This window comes from Euprymna scolopes, chromosome 22 (assembly GCF_053919585.1).
Source record: "Euprymna scolopes isolate OS-2025 chromosome 22, ASM5391958v1, whole genome shotgun sequence".
Taxonomy (NCBI): Eukaryota; Metazoa; Mollusca; class Cephalopoda; order Sepiida; family Sepiolidae; genus Euprymna; species Euprymna scolopes.
The window spans coordinates 110,988,295-111,011,037 of record NC_136503.1 but is presented as its reverse complement, the minus strand read 5'-3'; the positions used below and the strand labels follow the sequence as shown (position 1 = coordinate 111,011,037).

The 22,743-nt window shown below is 32.9% G+C and overlaps 1 protein-coding gene across 11 annotated transcripts in view; it reads left to right on the top strand.

Moving 5' to 3' along the window:
* LOC145243643 (phosphatidylinositol 3,4,5-trisphosphate 5-phosphatase 2A-like) overlaps positions 1 to 22,743 on the top strand; it is a 399,304-nt gene that overhangs the window by 307,306 nt on the left and 69,255 nt on the right. For 7 of the 11 annotated variants that reach the window (XM_080106681.1, XM_080106678.1, XM_080106676.1 and 4 more), the window contains 2 exons: positions 1,844 to 1,940; positions 7,669 to 7,733. In XM_080106681.1, coding sequence (XP_079962807.1) covers positions 1,844 to 1,940; positions 7,669 to 7,733 — 162 coding nt within the window. Of the gene's footprint in view, positions 1 to 1,843; positions 1,941 to 7,668; positions 7,734 to 12,339; positions 12,388 to 22,743 lie in introns of all 11 variants that reach the window. The other 4 variants (XM_080106675.1, XM_080106673.1, XM_080106677.1 and 1 more) reach the window with 1 other exon arrangement.

Here is a 22,743-nt window from a genome sequence, read left to right as displayed (position 1 = left end):
CCGAAAATCACACACACACACACACACACACACACACACACACACACACACATAAACTGTGTCAATCGCTTTAGTGCAAATTAGTAAAATATCAATATTTTACTAAATATACGTCACAACAAAATGAAAATTATATCACCAAATGACTGCTTTAAGGTTAGTTATTTCCAAAAATTTTATTCAAATTCATGCGATATTCACAAAGTTATGACATTTTATTCTTTATCGAGGAATTTTCACTGTCCATCGCTTTATTGCAGATCTCTTAAAATGTTGTTTTAGGGCAACAATACAATGTCTTATCTTGCGAACTTTATTTTTTATTATATTTTTCTGTCAAAGAATAACAAACAAAAGCATATCCTAGGTATAAGCCTCATATAAATTATTTATCGACATATCCACCATTTTTTTAAATAACTTAAAACAACCTTTTGTCCCCCGAGGAAGTCAATTGTTTGATCTGAAAAGGAGGTATGGCTCTAGCAACATCAACTATGATCTTCCACAAGGCACCCTTTGAAGTAAATTGCTTTCCTCCTTTATAAAATCCTCTTTTTAATATTGACCAGAGATATTCAATGGGGTTAAGGTCTGGAGAACATGGTGGTCAGGTCATGAGAGTTTCCACATCAAATCCCATTGATTCAAGGAAGACTGCAGTTGCCCCAAGCAGAATGGGATGGTACATTGTCATGTATAAAAATCATCTGAAATCAATGTGACAAGGGTAGGTCATCTAGCCATGTCGACAAATGATTATCCAAAAATGCTGTGTACGCATTGCTGGTAAGCTTTATACCCTCTGACATGGTCCAACCAACATTTCCCAATGATTCCCGCCCAAAACATGATGCCTTCACCTCCTTGTTGGCGCTGAACTCTGTAACGGGTCGGACTTCCGTTTGGGTTTCAAACTTTAGTCCATCTATCCAGACTATCAAGAGTAGCATGGGCCTGATCCCTAAATAGGGCCTGTTGGAAATCCATTTTCATGTAATTATGTATCCAAGCCATTCGTTTTCCCTATGTTGTTTGCTTAATGGAGATCTTGGAAGAGATTTGATGTTCCTTGCACTCTCATTCAACACATTGTATATGGCCTTCCTGGATTTTGAAGTGATTCCAGCTTTTTCAAAAATGGAAGTACTGATGCTGTTTGTGTTTTGGTTGACTTCCCTATGAATTTTCTGAATATCACGATCTGAAAGGTTTCTCCTGGTGCCCTTATTTTTCTGGATTTAGTGTTCGGGTTGTTCAAGAATGAGGCCAAGATTCTTGGATTCCTTTCCAGCTTTGTGGCTAACTCTTTGATGGACTATCCTTTACTTTTCAATAACCTTTTATCGCCTGATTTTTTTGGTATTGTAAGAGACCTGCAATAAAGCGACAGACAGTATAATTTCCTTGATAATAAATAAAATGCCATAACTTTGTGAATATAGCATGAATTTGAATAAAATTTGGGGAAATAACTAACCTTAAAGCAGTCATTTGATTATACTATTTGAATATTTTGGTGACGTATATTTAGTGAAATGTTGATATTTTACTAATTTGCAATGAAGCGACTGACACAGTTCACATATATTGTAGCTCCAAGGTAAACAAGTTTATGAGATATTCATTTATGTATGTTCCAAGCATTCAGCATAAACAAATTTTGTGTACAATCATTTCTGAGATGACATGGACTTTTATTGATAGCAAATCTCTTTATCAGCACAGGATATAGGCAACGTCAATTCAAAGTCAAAACATTAATATGAGATTATAATTCAATCTCAGTTCAATTATGTTGGTCATCTTTTGAATGTTGCTTTTGTTTTGTTTTCCATTTCAGGCGAGTGTGTTGTAACACTGAAGGATATGTACTCTGTACAGCCTGAACCCTTTGAATATATGTTGACTCACCTGGGAGATGAGACAGGGGTTATAAGGTAAGAAAAATCTATCGCATATATTCACACCTGCAAGTTTTCTTTTTCTTTAAGCAATAGCATTTATTAGGTTGGTGCAAAAGTAATGGTGTTTTCATATATATAATTGAACATCAAAAAACATTATTTTTGCACCAACCTAATATTTTTTCTCAAGGTATCTTTTTTCCTACTGCTGCACAACAAGTTCGGCTTAATCAAGCAGTTCACCAAGGCTCTGGACAAGAATGGTGACTGCTTTATTTATGCCAGGATTGACCATGGAGAAGTTGAAAGCTAGCATCTTGACTGTCCTCAGATCTGGCAGACATACATCAGACATCAGACATCTGGCTGTATCTCTGCCAAATGTCTGATGTATGTCTGAGTTTGAAAACTCTGGAACATAGTGGAACTAGAAGCATTGTTGTTGTCAGGAATTTTCTTGGCAACAATAAGGACAGAAACTATGCAGAACTTATCAACATGTTGACTACTTTCAGAAACCTGGGCTGCAACGTGAGCGTCAAGATGCACCATTTTCACATGGACTGGTTTCCTGAGAACCTGGGTTCAATGAGTGATGAGCAGGGGAAGAGATGTCATCAGGACCCGGGAAGAGATAGAGACCAGGTATCAGGGTCACTGGGACACAGTCATAATAGCTAACTACTGTTGGAATCCTGCTGCTGAGTATTTCAGGAGTTTGAAGAAACAAATTCAAGCCCTGAAGTTTGAACAATGGTGAAGCAACATATAATTTATGTATACTTGTACAGTTTAATCAAGACATTAAAAAATGAAAATATCGAAAAGAGTTTATATTTCACGTATTCGTTATGGAATGAAGTTCTCCGAAAAAAATTTCATCTAATTTCATCAGTTTTTTGTTTTTTACAGCGAAAAAACAATTTGTTATGATACTGAGCAAAATGTTCGATTTTTAGGAAGAAAAGCTAGTATTAAAGATGGGGAGGGGTGTCAGCGCTTTAACTGGAGTTATCTCCCGTGGTGTTTGTGAACTCCAAACAAAAATTAAGAAAATATCCAAGATGTCTGCCTTCAACGCGCTGTCATAAAAACGTGTTTTTCCGCTGTAAAAAAAAACTACTCGATCAAATTAAGTGAAATTGTCTCAAAGTATCTTTCTTTAGATGGGGAGCCATTCCTAGTACTCCTACAATTATCGGTACTCCATATTTCTTTTAACCTCTGTTACTGTTCACTAATGTGATGTACTGCTTACCGTTGTGGGTGTATAACCTCATAGATTTGTGCATTTTCTCTGCAGTAACTCAGATTGTAAAAGTTTTATTCATAACAGAACAATAATAGAAATGCATTTATACGAGGCAGAAAGACAATTGGAGAGAGATCAATAATATAAAAGATGGTCCGATTTTTAACTACCTGTACAACACTATTCCCCCCCCCCAAGCCCCACCCCATCTGTCGAGCCTGGCTGTTCTTTCTGGCGGATGCCGCATGATTTTCAACTTCCACTTTTAGGCCTCCTCCTCCTTCTTCATTATCAAGTGCTGCAAGTTTTTGTTTCTTGTCCAGAATTCCCCCAATAAAAACAAAACTAAAGAATTCCCTCAACAAAAACAAAACTAAACCAAAATCTGTATGATGTATGTACCTATCACGAAGCGAAAATATCATGTTCTAAATATCACGTAACTTGATCAAGAAGTTTTATTTTTATGAATAAAATCATTTTTATGCGATTGATGGGAATTCATAAGCATTACAAAAAAATCGCGCAAGTTCGAATTGAGTTATCTCCCCTTGTTCTTTCTTTTTTTTTCTTAGATCAGTTCCAAAATAGCAGACCTGACAGCTGCTCTTCTATTACTCATAAAGTATTATTTTCTTATTGAAAAACAAAACTACTTCAATGCTCAACCATGGGGATTCTCTAAGACTCAGAACACTTTTCATGTGATGTGCATTTTTGAAGAACCATTATTAGGCCTGGTACTACCAGATCAGGCTGTCTGAAGATATTGCCTTCATGAGACGAAATGCACCTAACATTGATGCTTTTTGTTTTTCTACTTCCTTTTGCAAAAACTTAATTATGTTCTGCAAAAACAAAAACAAAAACAACAACCCACCTTTTCCTCCTTTTCCTCCTTCCCATTTCCACTTTCTTTTTCTATCTCCCCCACTTCTTGGCTGGTTTCCTAACTTAAAATGTACCAAACATTAATACTATAATCCTTTTCCTCTCTCATTGCAAAACTCACTCATGTTCTTCAGGGCAGGGAACAAAAACAATAAAATCCACTAAATACAACATAAACAAAACCAAACGTTACAAACTAGTGATTGAAGATACAAAAAGCTTGAAGAATAAAAACCTTCTACAAAATAACTGGATTCGACATTAAATAACCCGAAAAGGTTGATATGCTGTAAAACAAAGCAACCAAACCAAACTCTACAAATAAATAATGGAAGATATAAAGAATTGAGATGCGCATTTTTGAAGAACCATTATTTATTATTATTAGTTGGTGTTGCAGCATGTGTGGAGGATATATTGGGCTATGGATTTATTGAATCTGGCTTCTTCGTTTATGATTGATTCATAAGTTATTTCTTATCAAGCTTCCCTGCTTTTCACCTTTATACTATCTTGTGTAATGTGATTTCCTCTAACTCGCGTCTTCACAGGTGACAGTGCCCCCAAAGTCCAGCGACCTGACCTCTCTTCTCTTAAAATCTGTATTTCCTACTTATGTTGGTCGGTTGGTTGGTTGGTTGTTTTTGTTTTACGGCATATCAACCTTTTTCAGGTTATTTAATGCCGAATCTAGTTATTTTGAGGAACGATTTTTAATGGAGCATATTTGTTTTTTTAAGTCGGATTCTATTTAATCCATAGTTGGGACCCTAACAGGTACTACCACTCCGGGTCAGAGTGGACCTGGAAGCAATGGCAATTAAAGGGTGGCTCCACACTCCCCAAGGCCTGCAAGGTGGGGCCTCACCATCGGATATAGTTTTAGGTCATATCCAGGACCGTTACTGCTTATGCGCTAACATATTCCCCTGCAAATAATTACTAGTGGATGTACCCTTACTATTTAACGACAGTGAAGAGAGAGGAATGAGCAGAAATGGCAGAGTGCTAACATATACCTCTACTAATTTAAATGCTTTAATGGACGTGTTGTATTTCTGCTGCGTTAAAAGAATGACAACACACTGATTTCGATGCCTCTGTTCAGTCTTAAAAGACAAAGGATACTCCCTGTAGGGGCAGTTGCGCATGTAATTATGAGGCAAACGTTGCGCAATCTCCAACCACACCTCTCCTGAATTGGCACTGCTTGAGTCCAGGGGCAAGAAATCTAGCACTGGAAACAATGCTGAGATAAGCAGAGAGCACATACAGCACCTGGAAGTCCTAAATGGTCACCCATCTAGTACTGGCCAGGCTCATCGGTTGCTTAACTTCAGTGATCTGACGGGAACCAGTGTGTCAAAGGCGATTATGCTGTTTAACACACTGATCTATAAAAATATGACAATGTATCTTTATTGTCAGTGACACTTATGGATGGCTGGGTGTTAGCCCTAGCGATGCATCAAGTATTCAGCTACTGACAAGATTTGAATTACGCTGCAAACTCATGTAGTGAGTTCAATCTCGACTGCACACACGTGAATTTAACGGTTTGATTCTTCTCGGCTCAAAATGTCAACCAACAATGATATCCTTTTCAGTTATTATATAAAGATTTGTGACTACCTGAAACCTTTTGAGATGGTATTGTCATGGTAACCACATCTTATCGTCATTTCACTCGATTGATCTGATTTTGATTACACCTGTGTAACCTTTTGCCTAAAATGACCTTTTAAGCATCATACTTTCAACTTTTCTTACTGGTAATTTCAGATTTGTTGCTTCGTCATGCAGGTGCCTGCTAGGTTTATAATTTTTACTTAAATGAACTTTTACTGCACTTAATAATTATCATTGTTCTTACAGGTGCAAGCTTATGTTAAAATAATCTTTTGGTACACATAGCCTAGATACTAACAAAATGTCAGGTTCATAATTTTTGTCCAAATGAACTTTTGGTACATTTGATAATTATTATTGTTTTTATAGGTGCAAGCTTATATCAAACGATCTCTTGGTACACATAGCCTAGATAATATCAAGATGTCAAGTTCATAATTTTTATTTAAATAACATTTTGGTACATTTGATAATTATTACAGGTGCACATCTTTGTCAAAAATGATTCCTCCGTACACACTGCCCAAATATCCAACAGATGTCATACCTGTTTATGTGCTAACGTATTCCCCTGCAAATTATAACTAGCAGATGTAACCTTAATACTTAAGGAGAGCAATGAGCATAAATGTCAAGCTCTCGTAACCAGACCCCATCTATATCTGTGACAACTGTAATTAACATTTTACCAAAATGACTCGATTCAGTTACCCCCCCCCCCAAAAAAAAAGGTGGTATATGCCATGAAACAATCGAGTCAATGTTAATTAACCTGAACGTTATTATTTAGTTGCATTTTTTTTTTAATATTCATTTTACTCCAAGATAAGCAAAGAGCATATACAGCACTCGGAAGTCCAAAATGGTCACCCATTTAATACTGACCAGGTTCAACGCTGCTTAATCTTGCTTATCTCAGCATTGTTTCCAGTCGTCTAGCACTTCTCTTTGCCACTGGATTCAAACAGTGCCGATTCAGGAGAGGTGCGGTTGAGATTGTGCAACCCATGCCTCACAATTGCACAGTTTTACCACAACAAAGCATATTGTCACTTGGACATAAGGAGCTATTATTTGGGATCTTGTCTAACAAGGGATTGTGGGGAGTTGAGTAGAGAGATATCTGTTCACATAACATTTAAACTTCTGCAGGTTAGTACAATCAGGGAAACAGGAAACAAGAAGGGAATTCCAAAGTCTAGCAGTCCAAGGGAAGAAACTATTAGAGTAGACCTCAACAGTGAAGGGGGAAAATTTTGCTGCATGTTGATTGAGGGACACGTGCTATGAGTTAATCAGAGAACATTCTATTAAAGTACTTTTAAAATAGGCACAGGGATGCAACATTGCAATGATGAAACAGAGGTTGGAGCTTGGTCGATAGCGTGGGAAGATTTGAGACTCCTTTTGGACCCTGTTTAAAAGAGAGAGACCCGTGGTAAATGCATCAGCCCAAATGTGACAACAATGGTCTATGCATGGATGAATTGTGGTTTTGTGAAGATATAGAATGCTCTCTGGTATAAGTAATTTTCTAGCGTGGTAGAGGGAGCCCATCTTCTTTGTTAATATTCATTTAAAAATTGTTACTTTTATGGTAAGTGCTTGACTTGGTAAGCTTCAATCTATGGTTTTCCCTCCCTTGTAAAACTTTAACAACAAATACTCATCTAGCGACAATAACTATCAATAACTTCTCTCACTTTCTATCTGTTCCTAAAACTAAACAAAATTACATGAGCGAAGTTTCTTTCCTAGTAGAGGGAGCCCACCTTCTTTGCAGCAGCCTTGGCAATGTCCTCAATGTATTTGTTCGAATTCATGTTGCCTGTGAATGTTAAGTCGAGAAGTTTAAATGATGAGCTCTGTCATAGCAATCGGTGATTGAGAAGGTTTTTTGTAGTTCAATAGGAAAGAAGCTTAGTCTTAGTAGCAGTAAATGTGATGACCAATTCCATTACAGATTCTTTTTGTTTTCTCTTTTTTTAGGGGCAAAATGCATATCTATACTCCTGAAAGTGCTCCAAGACGGAGGTCTTCGAAGAAAGTTTATGGTAAGAATTTATATTTTTATTTTTTTTGTTTTATTTTAATTTTTAAAATTTTTGACTGGTTCAGATTCATTTTTACTTTTTTGGTGCTTAATGAAAAATAAAAAAAAACAAAAAACAAAAAATCTTTATAATGTACATCCTGACACAGAACGGAGATGTCATATTCTAAAATTCATGTAAATTGATAACGTAGTCTTTTTTTAACTAAGAAAATCATAAGTTGTGATTTTTAGCTATTAAAGTTTTAATTATTTTTAATACAAAAAAAAATCTTGATAGTCAAATTGAGTTGTCACCCTTGAATCTTAACACATTCTAACCCAATATGGCGAATCTTAACTCGTTTTCTTATAAAATTTAATTTTCTTAGTTAAAAAAATGACTACATGATTTTTGGTATATGACCCCTCCATTCTGTGACGGGTACATATGTACATAAAGATTTTTGTTTTTTTAATTAAGTCAAATTCAAAATAAAAAACTTTTTCTTGAAAAATAATAAAAATTAGAAAATTTTGTTTTTTCCTTTATCAGAAGAGCACATTGATACACGCACATTTTTAAATGCTGTTTTTTAATCAATTTAAATATTCTTTTATTTCTTGATTTTTCAAAAACAATAAAAGAAAATGGTGAAATCTGATCTATAAAAAAAATATTTCTGAAATAATAAAAAAAATTTAATTTATTCTCAGCAAAATGTCGGCATATAAGATAATATGACAAGATTTAAAGTTTCTGAATTTTTTTAGATGAGGATTGATTATTCATATTATTTAGATTATTCAGACGACTATTCTCGAACAGAACTGTTTATTCACAGAAGTAGCATGCTCTCATTCCATTAAGGACCCATGGTGCAGTGGATAGAGTACTTGGCAAAATTCAGTGGTAAAAGTTTACATTCTTCAGGCAGTGAAAGAATCAATCCTCAGTGCAGGTGACTGAAAATACAATCACGAATTACTTAGGACTTCTACCAAGTCATGGCTGATGGAACAAGAGCATGCTACCCCTGTTGATTAAATAAAGGTGTCCATTCAAAATTTTGTACAGATTTCCAAGTTGGACCAAAAGATTTTCGAATTTCAAAAGATACACCTGAAAAAGGCTGGTGGTTACACTATCCGAAAAATCAAAAAAAAAAAAAATGAGTCTTCAATACCCATCTTATTAATTGTAAAATCTGATATATATATATATATATATATATATATATATATATATATATATATATATATATAAGCAAAACATTGCATTAGGCATGAAATGAAAGCATAATAAATAACCTGACACAATTTATTTTTTTCTGATTTATAATTATATATATATATATATATATTCCAGGTTAAAAATATCCAAAAGTAAAAACCATTGAATTTGTTGTTAGTGCTCAATGAAAAGAGCAGGATATTATTTTTTCAATTTAGATAAACAAAATTACCATAAGTCGCTACAATATATTTACTGTTTCAGTCCACAAAAACATCATCAGGCAACAACAAACCTCTGGTCTTACTCGAGGCCAGTCACTTAATGAAAATCGAATAGAAAGAAGAGAAAAAATAAAGGAAAAATAAAAGAAAATGTTTTGGAGATCTTTTAAATTAAACGTCTAGACACGCATGATTTTTTGAGGGAGGGGACACTGGTTTAATGAGTTTTAATGAAGGTATCTTTCATTACTTAAATTGTGTCAGAATGCCAACATTGTTATGTGACTGGAAATAAAGTATCAATTAAGTGAAGACCAAATATGGAAGGGTAAAATTAATTATATATATACACTTCAGAATAGTTTTTATTTAACAATCAGTTGTTATGGAAACGTGAGATTGTAGGTTTACAAAAATATTACTGGCAGTAATATTCTATAAGTTATCCCATCTAAACAGGAATTGCTCGATATGCAAGATAGAGCAAATAAATTAAATTTTAATTCAATGAATTTAAAAAAACCCTCATTGAAATGAAATGAAGTGGTTGAGTTTCATATCAAAGAATTTTTATTATTCTAAGCAAGACAAAGAATGCTTCAGAAAATTAATCTCGTTAACCTATAGGGTTTCGATGTCTACCATCTCATCTCACACTTCGCCCCACTAAAAATAATATAGACTTCTAATGAAAAGGTTTCCACCAGACTTTGAATTATTATCGCTGAACCCACAAACAAATTTATACAAACACTTGCCCGATTCGGATATCTACACAGCTATGCGGATTACCCAATATATAGCTTGGACATTATTACCAAACTGATGTAGAGAACGTATAACATGGATTTTACCAAGCAAGCTGGATCTAAAAAAAAACATTCATATCCTTTTTTCTACAAATCCTCCTGATACAGGACTTCTGATAAATGCATTATTTTCACTTTGACTTTCCATATCTCACTGACTTTAGCAAATAGGGTGCATACCTTTATAACTATTTGCTAATATTTTCTCTCCTCTGATGAGATGGAAGACATCGAAACCCTATAGGTTAAGGAGATTAATTTTCTAAAGCATTCTTTGTCCTGCTTAGAATAATAAAAATTCTTTGATATGAAACTCAACCACTTCATTTCATTTCAATGAGAGTTTTTTAAATTCATTGAATTACAATTTAATATATATATATATATATATTAAATTATATATATATATATATATATATATATATATTAAATTGTATATATATATATATATATATATTAAATTGTATATATATATATATATATATATATATATATTTAATCAATTTAATATATATATATATATATATTAAATTGTATATATATATATATATATATATATATTAAATTGTATATATATATATATATATATATATATATATATATATATATATATATGTGTGTGTGTGTGTGATGTCCATAAAATCCATGTTTATTTTTAAAAAATTATAACTGTATTTGTTATCAGAATAATCTGTAAAAAGAGTTGGAAAGAAGTAAATCTATATATTTAAAAAAATCTTTTTAGAAGTGTTGTAGGTCTTATTTCAATGAGATGAGGTAGTGTACTTCACGGTATTCGTGAGAACGGAAATCTGTGATATAAGTAGGAGGAAGTTATGTCAGATATGAGGGAGGATATAAAATATGAGGTTAAGAAGTAAAACTTTTCATTAAACAAAAATCTTCATTTTATTGTCATCCAACATTATGCTAGGACACTTTAGTGCTCGTTTCATCAGTAGGAGGTGTGATCCTGAATAATCTTCACACTCACTGGACCCAACCAATATTTATGTATGAGGTTATCTCAAATATAAAACAATCTGCAGACTATTCTGGAACTGAAGAGTGCCATCACAGTCAAAATCTGTTGTATCAATGGAGAGGCGCAGATTATATTTTTACTGATGGTTCACTTTTTGGGGTTGAGCTTCCTGGTGAGTGAAATAACACACTGCCAGCGTTAGGCTTTTTGCTATTCTTGCAGGGAGGTGTTGATGTCCTCCTACATACAGTGCCTGGTATTCCAAGATGGTCACCTATCTGATACTGACTAGACTCAACGTTGTTTAACTTTGGTGATCTTTCAAAAACCGGTGTGTCAACGAGATTATGTGATATATATATATATATATATATATGTATATATGTATGTGTGTGTTTATGCAAATTATTTTATTATTTACATGTATAGAACATCTTAAATATATCCTAATTATAAAGGTAAAGAATAAAATATTTTCTTTTCCTCAATTTCTTATAGAAATACAAAGAAAACTGAAGGGCAAGAATTTTGTAAAAAATACTCAGTTTCGTCATTTTCAAAAAAAAAAAAAAAAAAGAAATGTATGGTGCATTTTGCCTGTGATGTAGCACCGATTCTTCAATCTCAGCAGATTATCTTCAGACAGTTGAAATCTGTATTGATGACGTTTGTAATGATTTGTAGGGTTTTATTTGACAATTTAAAAGTTGTAGATGGGAAAATTTTTAGGATAAAATTCCCAATCCAATCACATTTGAATTTCAAAAATAAATTTGATTTTCAAAAATAAATGATTTTAGAGATAACAAAAAAGAATTAAAGACACATCAAAATTGGAAGGATCAAATTGATAAAAGTTATCTTTTTAATTCAATCAGAATTGAATAACAGGATCAGATTGAAAAAAAAAGTCTTTTCTTTTTTTTTTTGTTTAATCAGAATGAAATAATAAGATGAAGTGTACAAAAGTTTCTTTTTTAATTTAATTCAAAATTGAATAGCATGATTAAATTGAAAATTTTTTTTCTTTCTTTTTGATTTGATTAAAAAGGTCAGGATAAAATTGAAAAAAGTTGTCTTAATTTACTAAAAATTAAATACTAGGATCAAATCTACAAAATTTGTCTTTTTTTTTTGTTGTTTAATCAAACTTATTTGATTGAGAAAATTTTGCCTAAGTGTCCACATTTTAAAAATATCTTTATAATGCATTGAAATTTCTTGCATACTGTTGATTTCATGTTTATATTTTCCCAAAGACAAAAAAAATAATCCCATGATAATTGAAAATCATCCTATAATTCCTTTTGCAATATGGTGAATATCTAGTGATGATCATTGTTTTTATCTTAAGTGTAAATGTCTTAAAACTCCAGATAAAATATCCCGACACCAGCGTTATGTGAAAAGTATCAAAATTCATGGTATGTAGAATTCATCCACCGCTTGAATCTATTTTTCATCTGATACAGCTCCCTCTGTCTCCAGCTTCTGATAATTTGAATGCATCCATAATTTACTTTAACTTTTCATCTCTTTATTCTTTCCTTAAAGAAAAGATATTGTCCCCGATTAATAAAACCTAGCCTGTCAATGAGAGTCGCTGCCTTTTATTTATTTATTTATTTTTTTTTTGGGGGGGGGTCAAGTGTTTTACATGACCACATTTATTTTAAAGTGTTGAGAAATTGTACATCTGGGCAGGAGCTGCTAGAAAGGACTTATCCTGTTTTGATAGAGTTCAAAATAGACTTCGTAGCCTTGTAGAGGATGTCCTTTTCTCTTCCCTGCAACCTCTTTCTCACAGAAGAGATGTTGCAAATTTGTCTCTGCTTTATCGTTATTTTCATGGCAAGTGTTTGACTGAGCTCCAATCTATGGTCCTCCCCCTCACCAAACTTTCACAAGAAACACTCGTCTAGCTGAAAACACTATCAATAATCTCCTCCACTTTTTATCTGTGCCTAAGTCTAAATGTAAATCCCATGAACAAAACTTCTTTCTTAGAACTGCACACTTGTGGAACTCTCTTTCGTTTTCCTGCTTTCCAGCTGACTACAATATGGTTGTCTTCAAATCCAACATAAACAAGTTCTTGATGAGCCGTTCCATTTAATTTAACAAATTTACCGAATTTCCATTACTAACGATTACTATATTGCCAATTGACTACTGTAAACTCTTTAACCTTTGTCCTTGAGTGGCCTCTGCGTCTTGATACATGGTGATGCCTATGTAAAAAAAAAAAGTTATATAACTGCAGATATAGAAGTTGTAGATGGGAACATTTTTAGGATAAGATTCCCAATCAAATCACATTTGAATGTCTGATTTTCAAAAATAGATGATTTTAGAAATAATAAAAAAAATTAAAGGCACATCAAAATTGAATGAATCAAAATTGAAAGGATCAAAATTGAAAGGATCAAAAGTTATCTTTTTAATTTTATCAGAATTGAATAACAGGATCAGATTGAAAAAAAAGTTGTCTTTTTTTGTTTAATTAGAATTAAATAAAATAAGCTAAAATGTACAAAAGTTTCCTTTTTAATTTAATCAAAATTGAATAGCAGGATTAAATCGAAAACATTTTTCTTTTTAATTTGATTAAAAAAGTCAGGATAAAAATGAAAGGTATATTTATGTGTTAAGACATTCTGATAAATATTTTACATAAAATGATAAGCATATTGTTTGCACACACATTTATTAGATGCAAACATCATTCTTTTAAAACTGGCTATGTTCAGTGTTCAATCCCAGCTTAACCTTGCCTTTGATTTTACATTTAACCTTCACCTTGAAAGTCAGTTAAAGTAAATTAAGTTGGTCAAACTAGCACTATTCTGTTATGTTTAAGCTTGAAAAAAAAAGTTTTTTTGGTCTGTCACATATCAGTTTGAAATAATTTCATTTTTGGTCTGTCATGTCATAACAAAAAGATATTAATGTAAGATGATTGAAAAGGTATAATTGCCAAATTTTTGTTGAAAATTATATATATATATATATATATATATATATATATATATATATATATATATATATATATATATAACTTGGAGAGTTAGAAGAAGAGAGTAAATTCAATTCTATAAGAAGAGACTTATCGGGATAATACAAAGCTCAACAAATTTCATTGGAGCTTATATAGGAAAACAATAAGAATGGAAAATGAAGTCACAAAAACTATATATTGGTGAATATAGAATGGTTCATTTATTTAATAAGGGTATGCAAACATTTAGTTGGGGGATAGATAAAGAGTCTCCTCTATCCCCCAACTAAATGTTTGTATACCCTTATTAAATAAGTGAATCATTCTATATTTACTAATTTTGACTTCATTTTCCACACTTATTGTCTCCTTAGCATCTTTCATTAAACAACAAAAAGAGAAAATTTTATTAAAAATGAAATAAATGAAAACTAAAAATCAATATGGCAACCTGTCTTGTTACGTCAAGAACCTAGGGTTCAGTGGACAGAGTACTTGGTAAAATTCAGTTGTAAAAGTTACATTCTTCTGGAGGTTGAAGATTACATCCTTAGTGCAGGTAACCGAAAGTATAATTCTACCCAGTCATGGCTGATGGAACAAGAGCATGCAATATATATATACTTATTTTCTTATAATATATACCAATCCTTATTTAAGAAGCTCAATGTAATTACAGAGCAATATAGTGAATAAATGACAAAAGACTATATTCCAAAGTTGATGATGTTGACCATCTTATAATTTATTCCTTCATTTCAAGAATTTAATGTCAAGAATTGTAAACGTCAACTAAATTAAAGGAATAAATTATAAGATGGTCAACACCATGAACTTTGGAATATAGTATTTGTCATTTAATCACTATATATATATATATATGTATATATATATATATATATATATATATAAGTAGGTTGTAGTTTGCTTGAAGCATTGTTGAAGAAAATTATAAGATAAAATTAAAAGCCAAGAACAATGCGAGATTTTTTTTTATATAGAGTAAAATTAAATGCAAACAAAAGAAATAAATATATATATATACATATATTTTTTTAAAAAAAGGATTCCAGCAGAGTGCTCTATTATAAGACAAAAATTGCGAAAATAAGAGCGTATTATTTATATTTTTTATTTACAGAAAGTTTATATGAGATAAGTCATCGGTACCGTCGGTTTCAAACCTGATAATAGAGGATTGTTTCAGATACCAGTATAAAGCTCTCTTCAGCCAATACTCATGATGCCCATAAATTCTGTGTGTACTTTTAAAAAAATCAATATGGAAACCTTTCTTCTACACAAAATTCATAATTAATCAATCATTATAAATTTTGAAACATATTAGTGTGAGAAATTTCGGCTATATTTAGTTTAATTTAGTTTTATGTAAAGAGAATTTGGAAGCTATTCGTGGAAATTCAGACACATCTAATTTTTGTGAAATTTTAACAATTGTTATGAGACATTGATTAATAAATATTTCTCAAATTTCAGTTTCGTTGAAAGATTTTAAAAATAATTTTAGCAAAACTTACAATTTAAAAATGCAAATATTTCTAGCAAAACTTAGAATTTAAAAATCCAAACATTTCAATTAAACTTATAAATTTAAAAATGCAAACATTTCAGCAAAACTTACAATTTAAAAATGCAAATATTTCAGCAAAACTTACAATTTAAAAATGCAAACATTTCAGCAAAACTTACAATTTAAAAATGCAAACATTTCAGCAAAACTTACAATTTAAAAATGCAAACATTTCAGCAAAACTTACAATTTAAAAATCCAAACATTTCAGCAAAACTTACAATTTAAAAATGCAATGATTTCAGATTTACATCCAATTTGATTTCTAATCATTAGACACCAATTAACCAGGATTCCATGAATTTCAATTTCTTATTAAGACCTCTTAAGCTTACACTTTAAATTATTTAACATTTACTAGTGTCAAAATCATTTTGTCTTTTTTTTTTTTTTTTTGCAAAAGGAGTCATCACTTATGAAGGCCCAGAGGCCACTCGAGGATAAGGGTCAATGAGTGTAGGGTAGTCAATGGAAAAATATCATAATAATCGTTAGTAGTGGAAATTTGGTAAAAATAGAATAAGGGCATGGCTCATTAAGAACCTGTTGACATTGGACTTGAAGACAATCATGTGAGATCCTTTTGGATTAAGGCAATTTTAATTTTTTGTCTTAATCCAGAACAGTGCCTATTTTGGATTTTGGAGGTACTGGATTTTCCCTACATTGAAAACCGATCTTGAGTTTAACTCTGCCCTCTTTTATTTTAATTAATTAATAATTATCATTCATAAATTCTAATACAGAATGCCCCTCCCTTCCGAAAAATGAAATACGTTTGGAATCATTAACAATTCACAATCCTTTCTGCAATTTAGTACAAATAAACTTCACTCTATACCTGACTTGCTCACCAAGTTTCAATCATGAAATTCCAGCAGTCTTTCTTTTATTGTCATTGAACGATAAACACACCTGGATACGATGTGCAAAAATCGTCAATAATTCAGATCCAGTCCCCTCTTATGGCATAATAATGTTGATATACCGGTTCTTGTTAAGTTACCAAAGTTAAGCAACATCAAGCCTGCTCAGTACCAGATGGGTGACCATTTGGGAATACCAGGTGCTGTATGCAGGAGGATATCGACACCTCCCTGCAAGAACCTAGTGTTGAGATATATTGGGTTGGCAACTAAGTTCTTGCCATTTTTTAAATATATTGTATCAAAATCAAATGATTTCTACCGAAACGGTATTGATAATCTTGTTGAACGTTGGGAAAAAGTTGTAAACATGAATGGTGAATACATCATTGATTAAATAGTTGTCAACGTGATACATGTGATGGGGACTGCTTGTGAATTTCATATCCCCTTGACATTTCCTCCTTTGGAGGAAGCAGGTTCATTCAAACCGCATAGGCTGAGCGCTATTGGCTGGCTGGCTGGCTGACTCCCATCTTAGTACTGTTTGGATTTTGGAACTCTTCAGTTCGGGAATAATTTGAGAATTCTTTCTTTTTTTTTTTTTAAATCGCTTGACATGATGAAAAAGCCACTTGATGTAAAAAGCTAACATGTGCAAAAGCTGGTCATTGCAAAGACAAGAGATGCCTATTAACCTTAGTCTCTGAAAAGACAAAGATTATAAGTAGAAGGAAAACAGTCAGCAGGGGAAGAGTTCCACAAGCGTGCAGTTCTTGGAAAGAAGTTGCTGGAATAGGAATCTGTGTTAGAATGAGGTATCAAAAGAATTGATGAAGACCACTAGACCAACAAGTCAAACGAGCTGGAACAAAGGAAGCAGGGTCTAGATTAAACAATTCTGAATAACACGTACCATAATAGTATTTATAGAAAAGACTGATACTAGCAACATCATGTCTGTGAGAGAAAGAATGCTGAGAAAAAGAAAGGCTGGTGCAACTTGGTCCTTTTCAAGTCCTATGTAAATAAATTTTTGTTGTCCAGTCCTCTTAAATAATCAGGCCCTACCCAAGTGTCATCATTGCTGATCATCACTGAGTTGTCTAACCAACTACTTAACACTTATTAACCCTTATCCTTGAGTAGCCTCTCGGCTTTGATAAGTGGTAAATTTGAAGTAAGAAAAAGAAAAATACTCCTCAGATAAGTCTGAGCAATTATGGTCTGATTAGTGTATTCAAGATAACACCTACTGATGAGACGATCACCAAAGTGCCCCCACATATCATTGACTGATTATAAAACAAAGACTATTGGATATTCATGACTGTAACTTGGTGGGCAAGTCAGACATAGACTGAAGTTTATTTGTACAAAATATAATTTGTTTACAGAAAGGAGTTTGAATTTTATGCACAATTCCCTGTATGGCATTTTCTTTTGGAATGGTGGATCATACTGTAGAAAATATCCTTGTCACAATAGCAATTTGTAGATCTAAGGGCGAGTAACTCTTCATTGGCAGGCTGAGAACTGAACAAATTTAAATTTGACTCTTTTGGAATCTAACCTTTTGTTTATTTAATGCTTTTTTTTCTTTTACCCTTTTTTCCCTGCAGAGGATGCATATATAAGAAAATGTATTTGCATTTTTATCCATGAGGCACTCAAAAAGAGAGCGTTGTGGTCTCTGTTAAATTTAAAGGAATTTTGGGAGTTATTTGCTGTGCATTTTTCGGTATTTCTAATAATTTTATAATTTTTTAATGAATAACTTTATTTCAAATTTTAATAAAAGAAGTAAAATAGTTTTTAAATTATTATACATAAACAAACACACACACACACACACACACATATATATATATATATATATCATTGGCTGAACTCTGATATACATTGTCGCTCATTAGAATTGAGCCATCTCCAGCTACAAAGTGTTTTATTTGATCCGCGAGATGCAATTTCGTGTCACACACACTTCAGATCTTACCATTTACTGTGGCAAATATGTGCTTGGCATGCGGGTTTAGGAAGGCATTTTGCAGCAGGTTGCCGGTACACCATTATGTGGGGTACCGCCTTGTCACCTACTCGCCAGGCGAATTTATTCGGAGGTGTATCTCCCCCAGTAAATTAAACACGCCCCAAACACCAACCTGGAAATATCTCTGATTTGGCGCAGTATATATAGCACTTAGCCTTCCCAAATAGTCACCCATTTGGTACTGGCCAGGCTCATCCTTGCTAAGCTTCAGTGATCTGGTGAGAACTAGGCTGTCAACGCAATTGTGCCATATATATATATATATATTATGGGAATCCTTCTAGACTCTGCATTAAGTTGCTTGTACCTAAGGAGCTAAAAAAAGAGAAATAACACGTCAGGATTACAAACTAGCTAATGCTAAATATTAACTGGATAGGTTCCAACCAAGAAAACAGCAATTCTTTCACCTTTGTCAGAAACATCACTCACGTAATATGATGACTAAAGGACAAAATAAGAAAAGCGAGAGTTGTGAGGCCTCCCAAAGTCAACCCAGGGTCCACTATGTGTGTGTGTGTGTGTGTGTGTGTGTGTGTGTGTGTGTGTGTGTGTGTGTGTGTAATTGGTAAATTTAATTCAATTATAAATTAACATGAACTAAAAAAAAAACAATACTTTTTCAAAAGTGGTCAATATGTGCGTAGAGCTTTAAATAAAATTATATAAACATGGTTAAAGATCTGTTCTGATCAATCATTTACAGGATTTTGAAAGTGCCTGAGTAATAGCTGAAATAAGAGCACTCGGAGCCACATGTTCAAAAATTGCTCGCCATGCTGAGAAAATAGCTAGGAAAATTTAAAAAAAAAAAAGAAAAAAACTGTTGTATTTAATCAAACTTGCACACATGAGGTGCCTTCAATAAGTTTCCAGACCTTTTTTGTATGGGCAATTTTATTGATAGTACACACATGAAACTCTAGTCCCCTTTGAAGTAATCTCCTCCGACTGCAATGCACTTGTTGCACCATTCCAACAAGTTCTGGAAGGTCTCGTGGAAGTCGTCTTGTGTGAGCGTGTCAATGACCCTCGTCACAGCCTCTTTCATCTCAGCTCAAGTGTCTCATAACGACAGCCTCTAAGGTTTTCCTTGAGCTTAGGGAATAACCAAAAGTAACAGAGAGCACGGTCTGGACACATAATTACATAACTAGTGTTTTTACTTAGATGTATTTTATTTGAAACCCAATTATGATATTCAAACACCAAATGTTGAACCTGTAATAAAAGGACAACATTTGTATTATTCGGACTAATGTTCTCATTCTTGAGTGTTTTTTTCACAACGTTTCAGTCGATATAACCTCTGACCTTCTTCAGGTGTATCTTGTCGAACCTGGGAATCTGCATGGAATTTGAACGCTTTATTTAATCCACGGTGGTTACATGCTCCTGTTTCTATCTGTCATGAGTAAATAATTCGCAATTGTACTTTGAGTATCGCCTGCACTGAAGATCGAACTTTCAACCTCCTAGAGTGTAACCCGTGGCACAACAGATAGAGTACTTGGTAAAAATTCAGTTGTAAAAATTATGGTACTTGTACAGTTTAATCAAAACATTAAAAAATGAAAATATCGAAAAAAAAAAGTTATATTGTACGTATCCATCTTGGACTGAAGATCTCTGAAAAAACATTTAATTTGATCGAGTATTTTTTTTAATTTTTATTTTTTTACTTCGGAAAAACATGTTTTTATGAGAGCGCGTTGAAGTCGGCCATCTTTGAATTTTTTTAACACACCACAGGGAGATAACTCAATTTAAAGTGCCGACACTCCCTCCCCATCTTTAATACTAGCCTTTCTTCCTAAAAATCGAACCTTTTCATAAATTGTTTTTTTTTGCTGTAAAAAAAAAAGCTACTTGATGAAATTAAGTGAAATTTTTTTTCGGAGAACTTCGTTCCATAACCGATACATACAATATAACCTTTTTTTTTTTTTCGATATTTTCATTTTTTAATGTTTTCATTAAACTGTACAAGTACCAAAGTTATATTGCTGAAGATTGCCAACAACACTCAAAATACAATTGTGAATTACTTAGGATTTCTACTTAGTCATGGCTGACAGAATGACACTATGCTGCTTCTGTGGATTAAATAAAAGGTTCTGTTCCAAAGTCCATACAGATTCCTGAGTTTGACAGAAAAATACACCTGCAGAAGGTCTAAAATTCATAGTAGAATTGTTCACAAGTACCCATGGTACAGTGAATGAATTCAGCTGCAAGTTATGTTTTTCTGGATGTTGAGGGTTCAATCCTTAGTGCGGGCAACAGTCAAAATACAATGGCAAATTACTTAGAACTTCTACCCAGTCATGGCTGATGGTATGAGACCATGCAACCTCTGTGGATTACATGAGACGTTTCGTTCAAAATAGTGTTGGGATGATTAATTGGAATTGGGAATCGGAGAAATCGGAATATTTGAGGGTATCAGAATCGGTATTGGAATCTGAAAAATTTGTACCGATTTTCCGATGCCAAAACGATTCTTTTAATTATCTTTTTTATTTGATTTTGTTTAAAGCAAAATCACCCAATGTTAGTGGTAATGATAAAATAATAAATATTTATTGATTTAAAACAACCAGTGAAGCTAAAATCAATAGATCATCCCTCACAAGTATATTTTTACGTTTCGGAAAATATTTGCACATTTAACATATGTGTTTTTATGGTAATCAGAGAAAAAAATACAGCTATATAGTTTAATATTTAGAGATTTATAAAGAATCAGAATCTGTAATTGTATCGGAATCGGAATCAGGAAAAATATTGGAATCGTTCCTTCACTAGTTCAAAATTCTGTGCCGATTCTTGAGTTTGACAATATATGACTGAAGCAGGTCAGAGGTAACACTGACCAAAACGTTGCGAAAATGGCTCTCAAGATGAGAACAGTAGTCTGAAGAATCCAAATAATACATTGTTTGCTAAAAAAAAAAAATTCTTTGCTAATCATTATTCTGCTATTAACTCACCCCTCTTTTTGGTATTGGTCCTTTGAAGACAATCTCGGCTCAGATAATCTTCAATTCTGTTGCATCTGCTGCAAAGCTTTTAGTTTGCAAATAGGAAAGCAAATCTCATTTGCTGTATTCATTTATTTATTTTTTTTTGGGGGGGGGGGATACTATTGCATTACAACTTATCAAGGTCAAGAGCCACTCAAGGATAAGGGTTGAGAAAGACAAAAGGAAACGCGTTTTGATGCTGTATGACTTTTTGTAAATTTATTTTTATCCTAATTTGGTTAATTGATTATATACATATTCTAGAGAGCTTTGCCATATGCTTGAGAACCAAATTCCGCTACTTACTACGGTCTTCGGTTAGCCTTTCAGCTGTCAGGAGAGGTATACTAGTATCAACCCTTATCTGATCAATCCATCCTATCATTGGTTGTCCTTTTTATCTTTCTTCAATGAAATCGGTTTTTTTTTTATGATTTCTATACATAACTGGAGTCCAAGAGCCGGAAAACACAACTTTTATAAAATGGATGTAAGGCACAAATATTAAGAATTTATTGGATGAAAACGATTCCATGGAAATCACCAATATAAATGATTTAATAATTTTAACAATTTACAATTGGGAGAATTACTATGAAAATTGCTAAGCTGATGTTGACAAAAATCTGCATCAAATTATTCTCTGTCTGGTAAAAATCAGGGGCAGATAACTTTGCTTTAAAATCTCTTTCACACAAGGGATATAATTTTTAAGTACAGAATTGTTTCCCTTTAAATATAAAATATTTAAGAGTATCATTAGGTAATATGTGTGTAGCTAACCACATTATTCACCACATGCTTGAAAACAAAATTCTGTCACTTGATCTAGACTTTCAGCTGTAAAGAGTGGTATAAGAGTATCAACCGGTTTCTGGTTGCGCCGTCTCTTTTAGTGGTTGTCCTTTTGATCTTTACTGAATGAAATCTTTTTCATATGATTTATTTCCATAGCTGGGATCTAGGAGCTGGGAACATTTTTCAAACAACATTGTTGATGGATCTGATAATATTAAACCTATTTCTGATACCGACGATCCAGGGATTTTCATGATTTATTTAACAATTTGCAACTGGGAGAATTACTATTAAAATGAGATTCGCTACGCCAATATCGGCGAACATCAACTCTTTATCTTTCATCGGTGCTTCTGCATTTACCGACCCATGATTTTCACAAAGTTGGCTCTGGCTCGCTTGGCTGCTGACGGAAATGACCAGAAAAGATCGTCCGAGAATTCCTCATTTT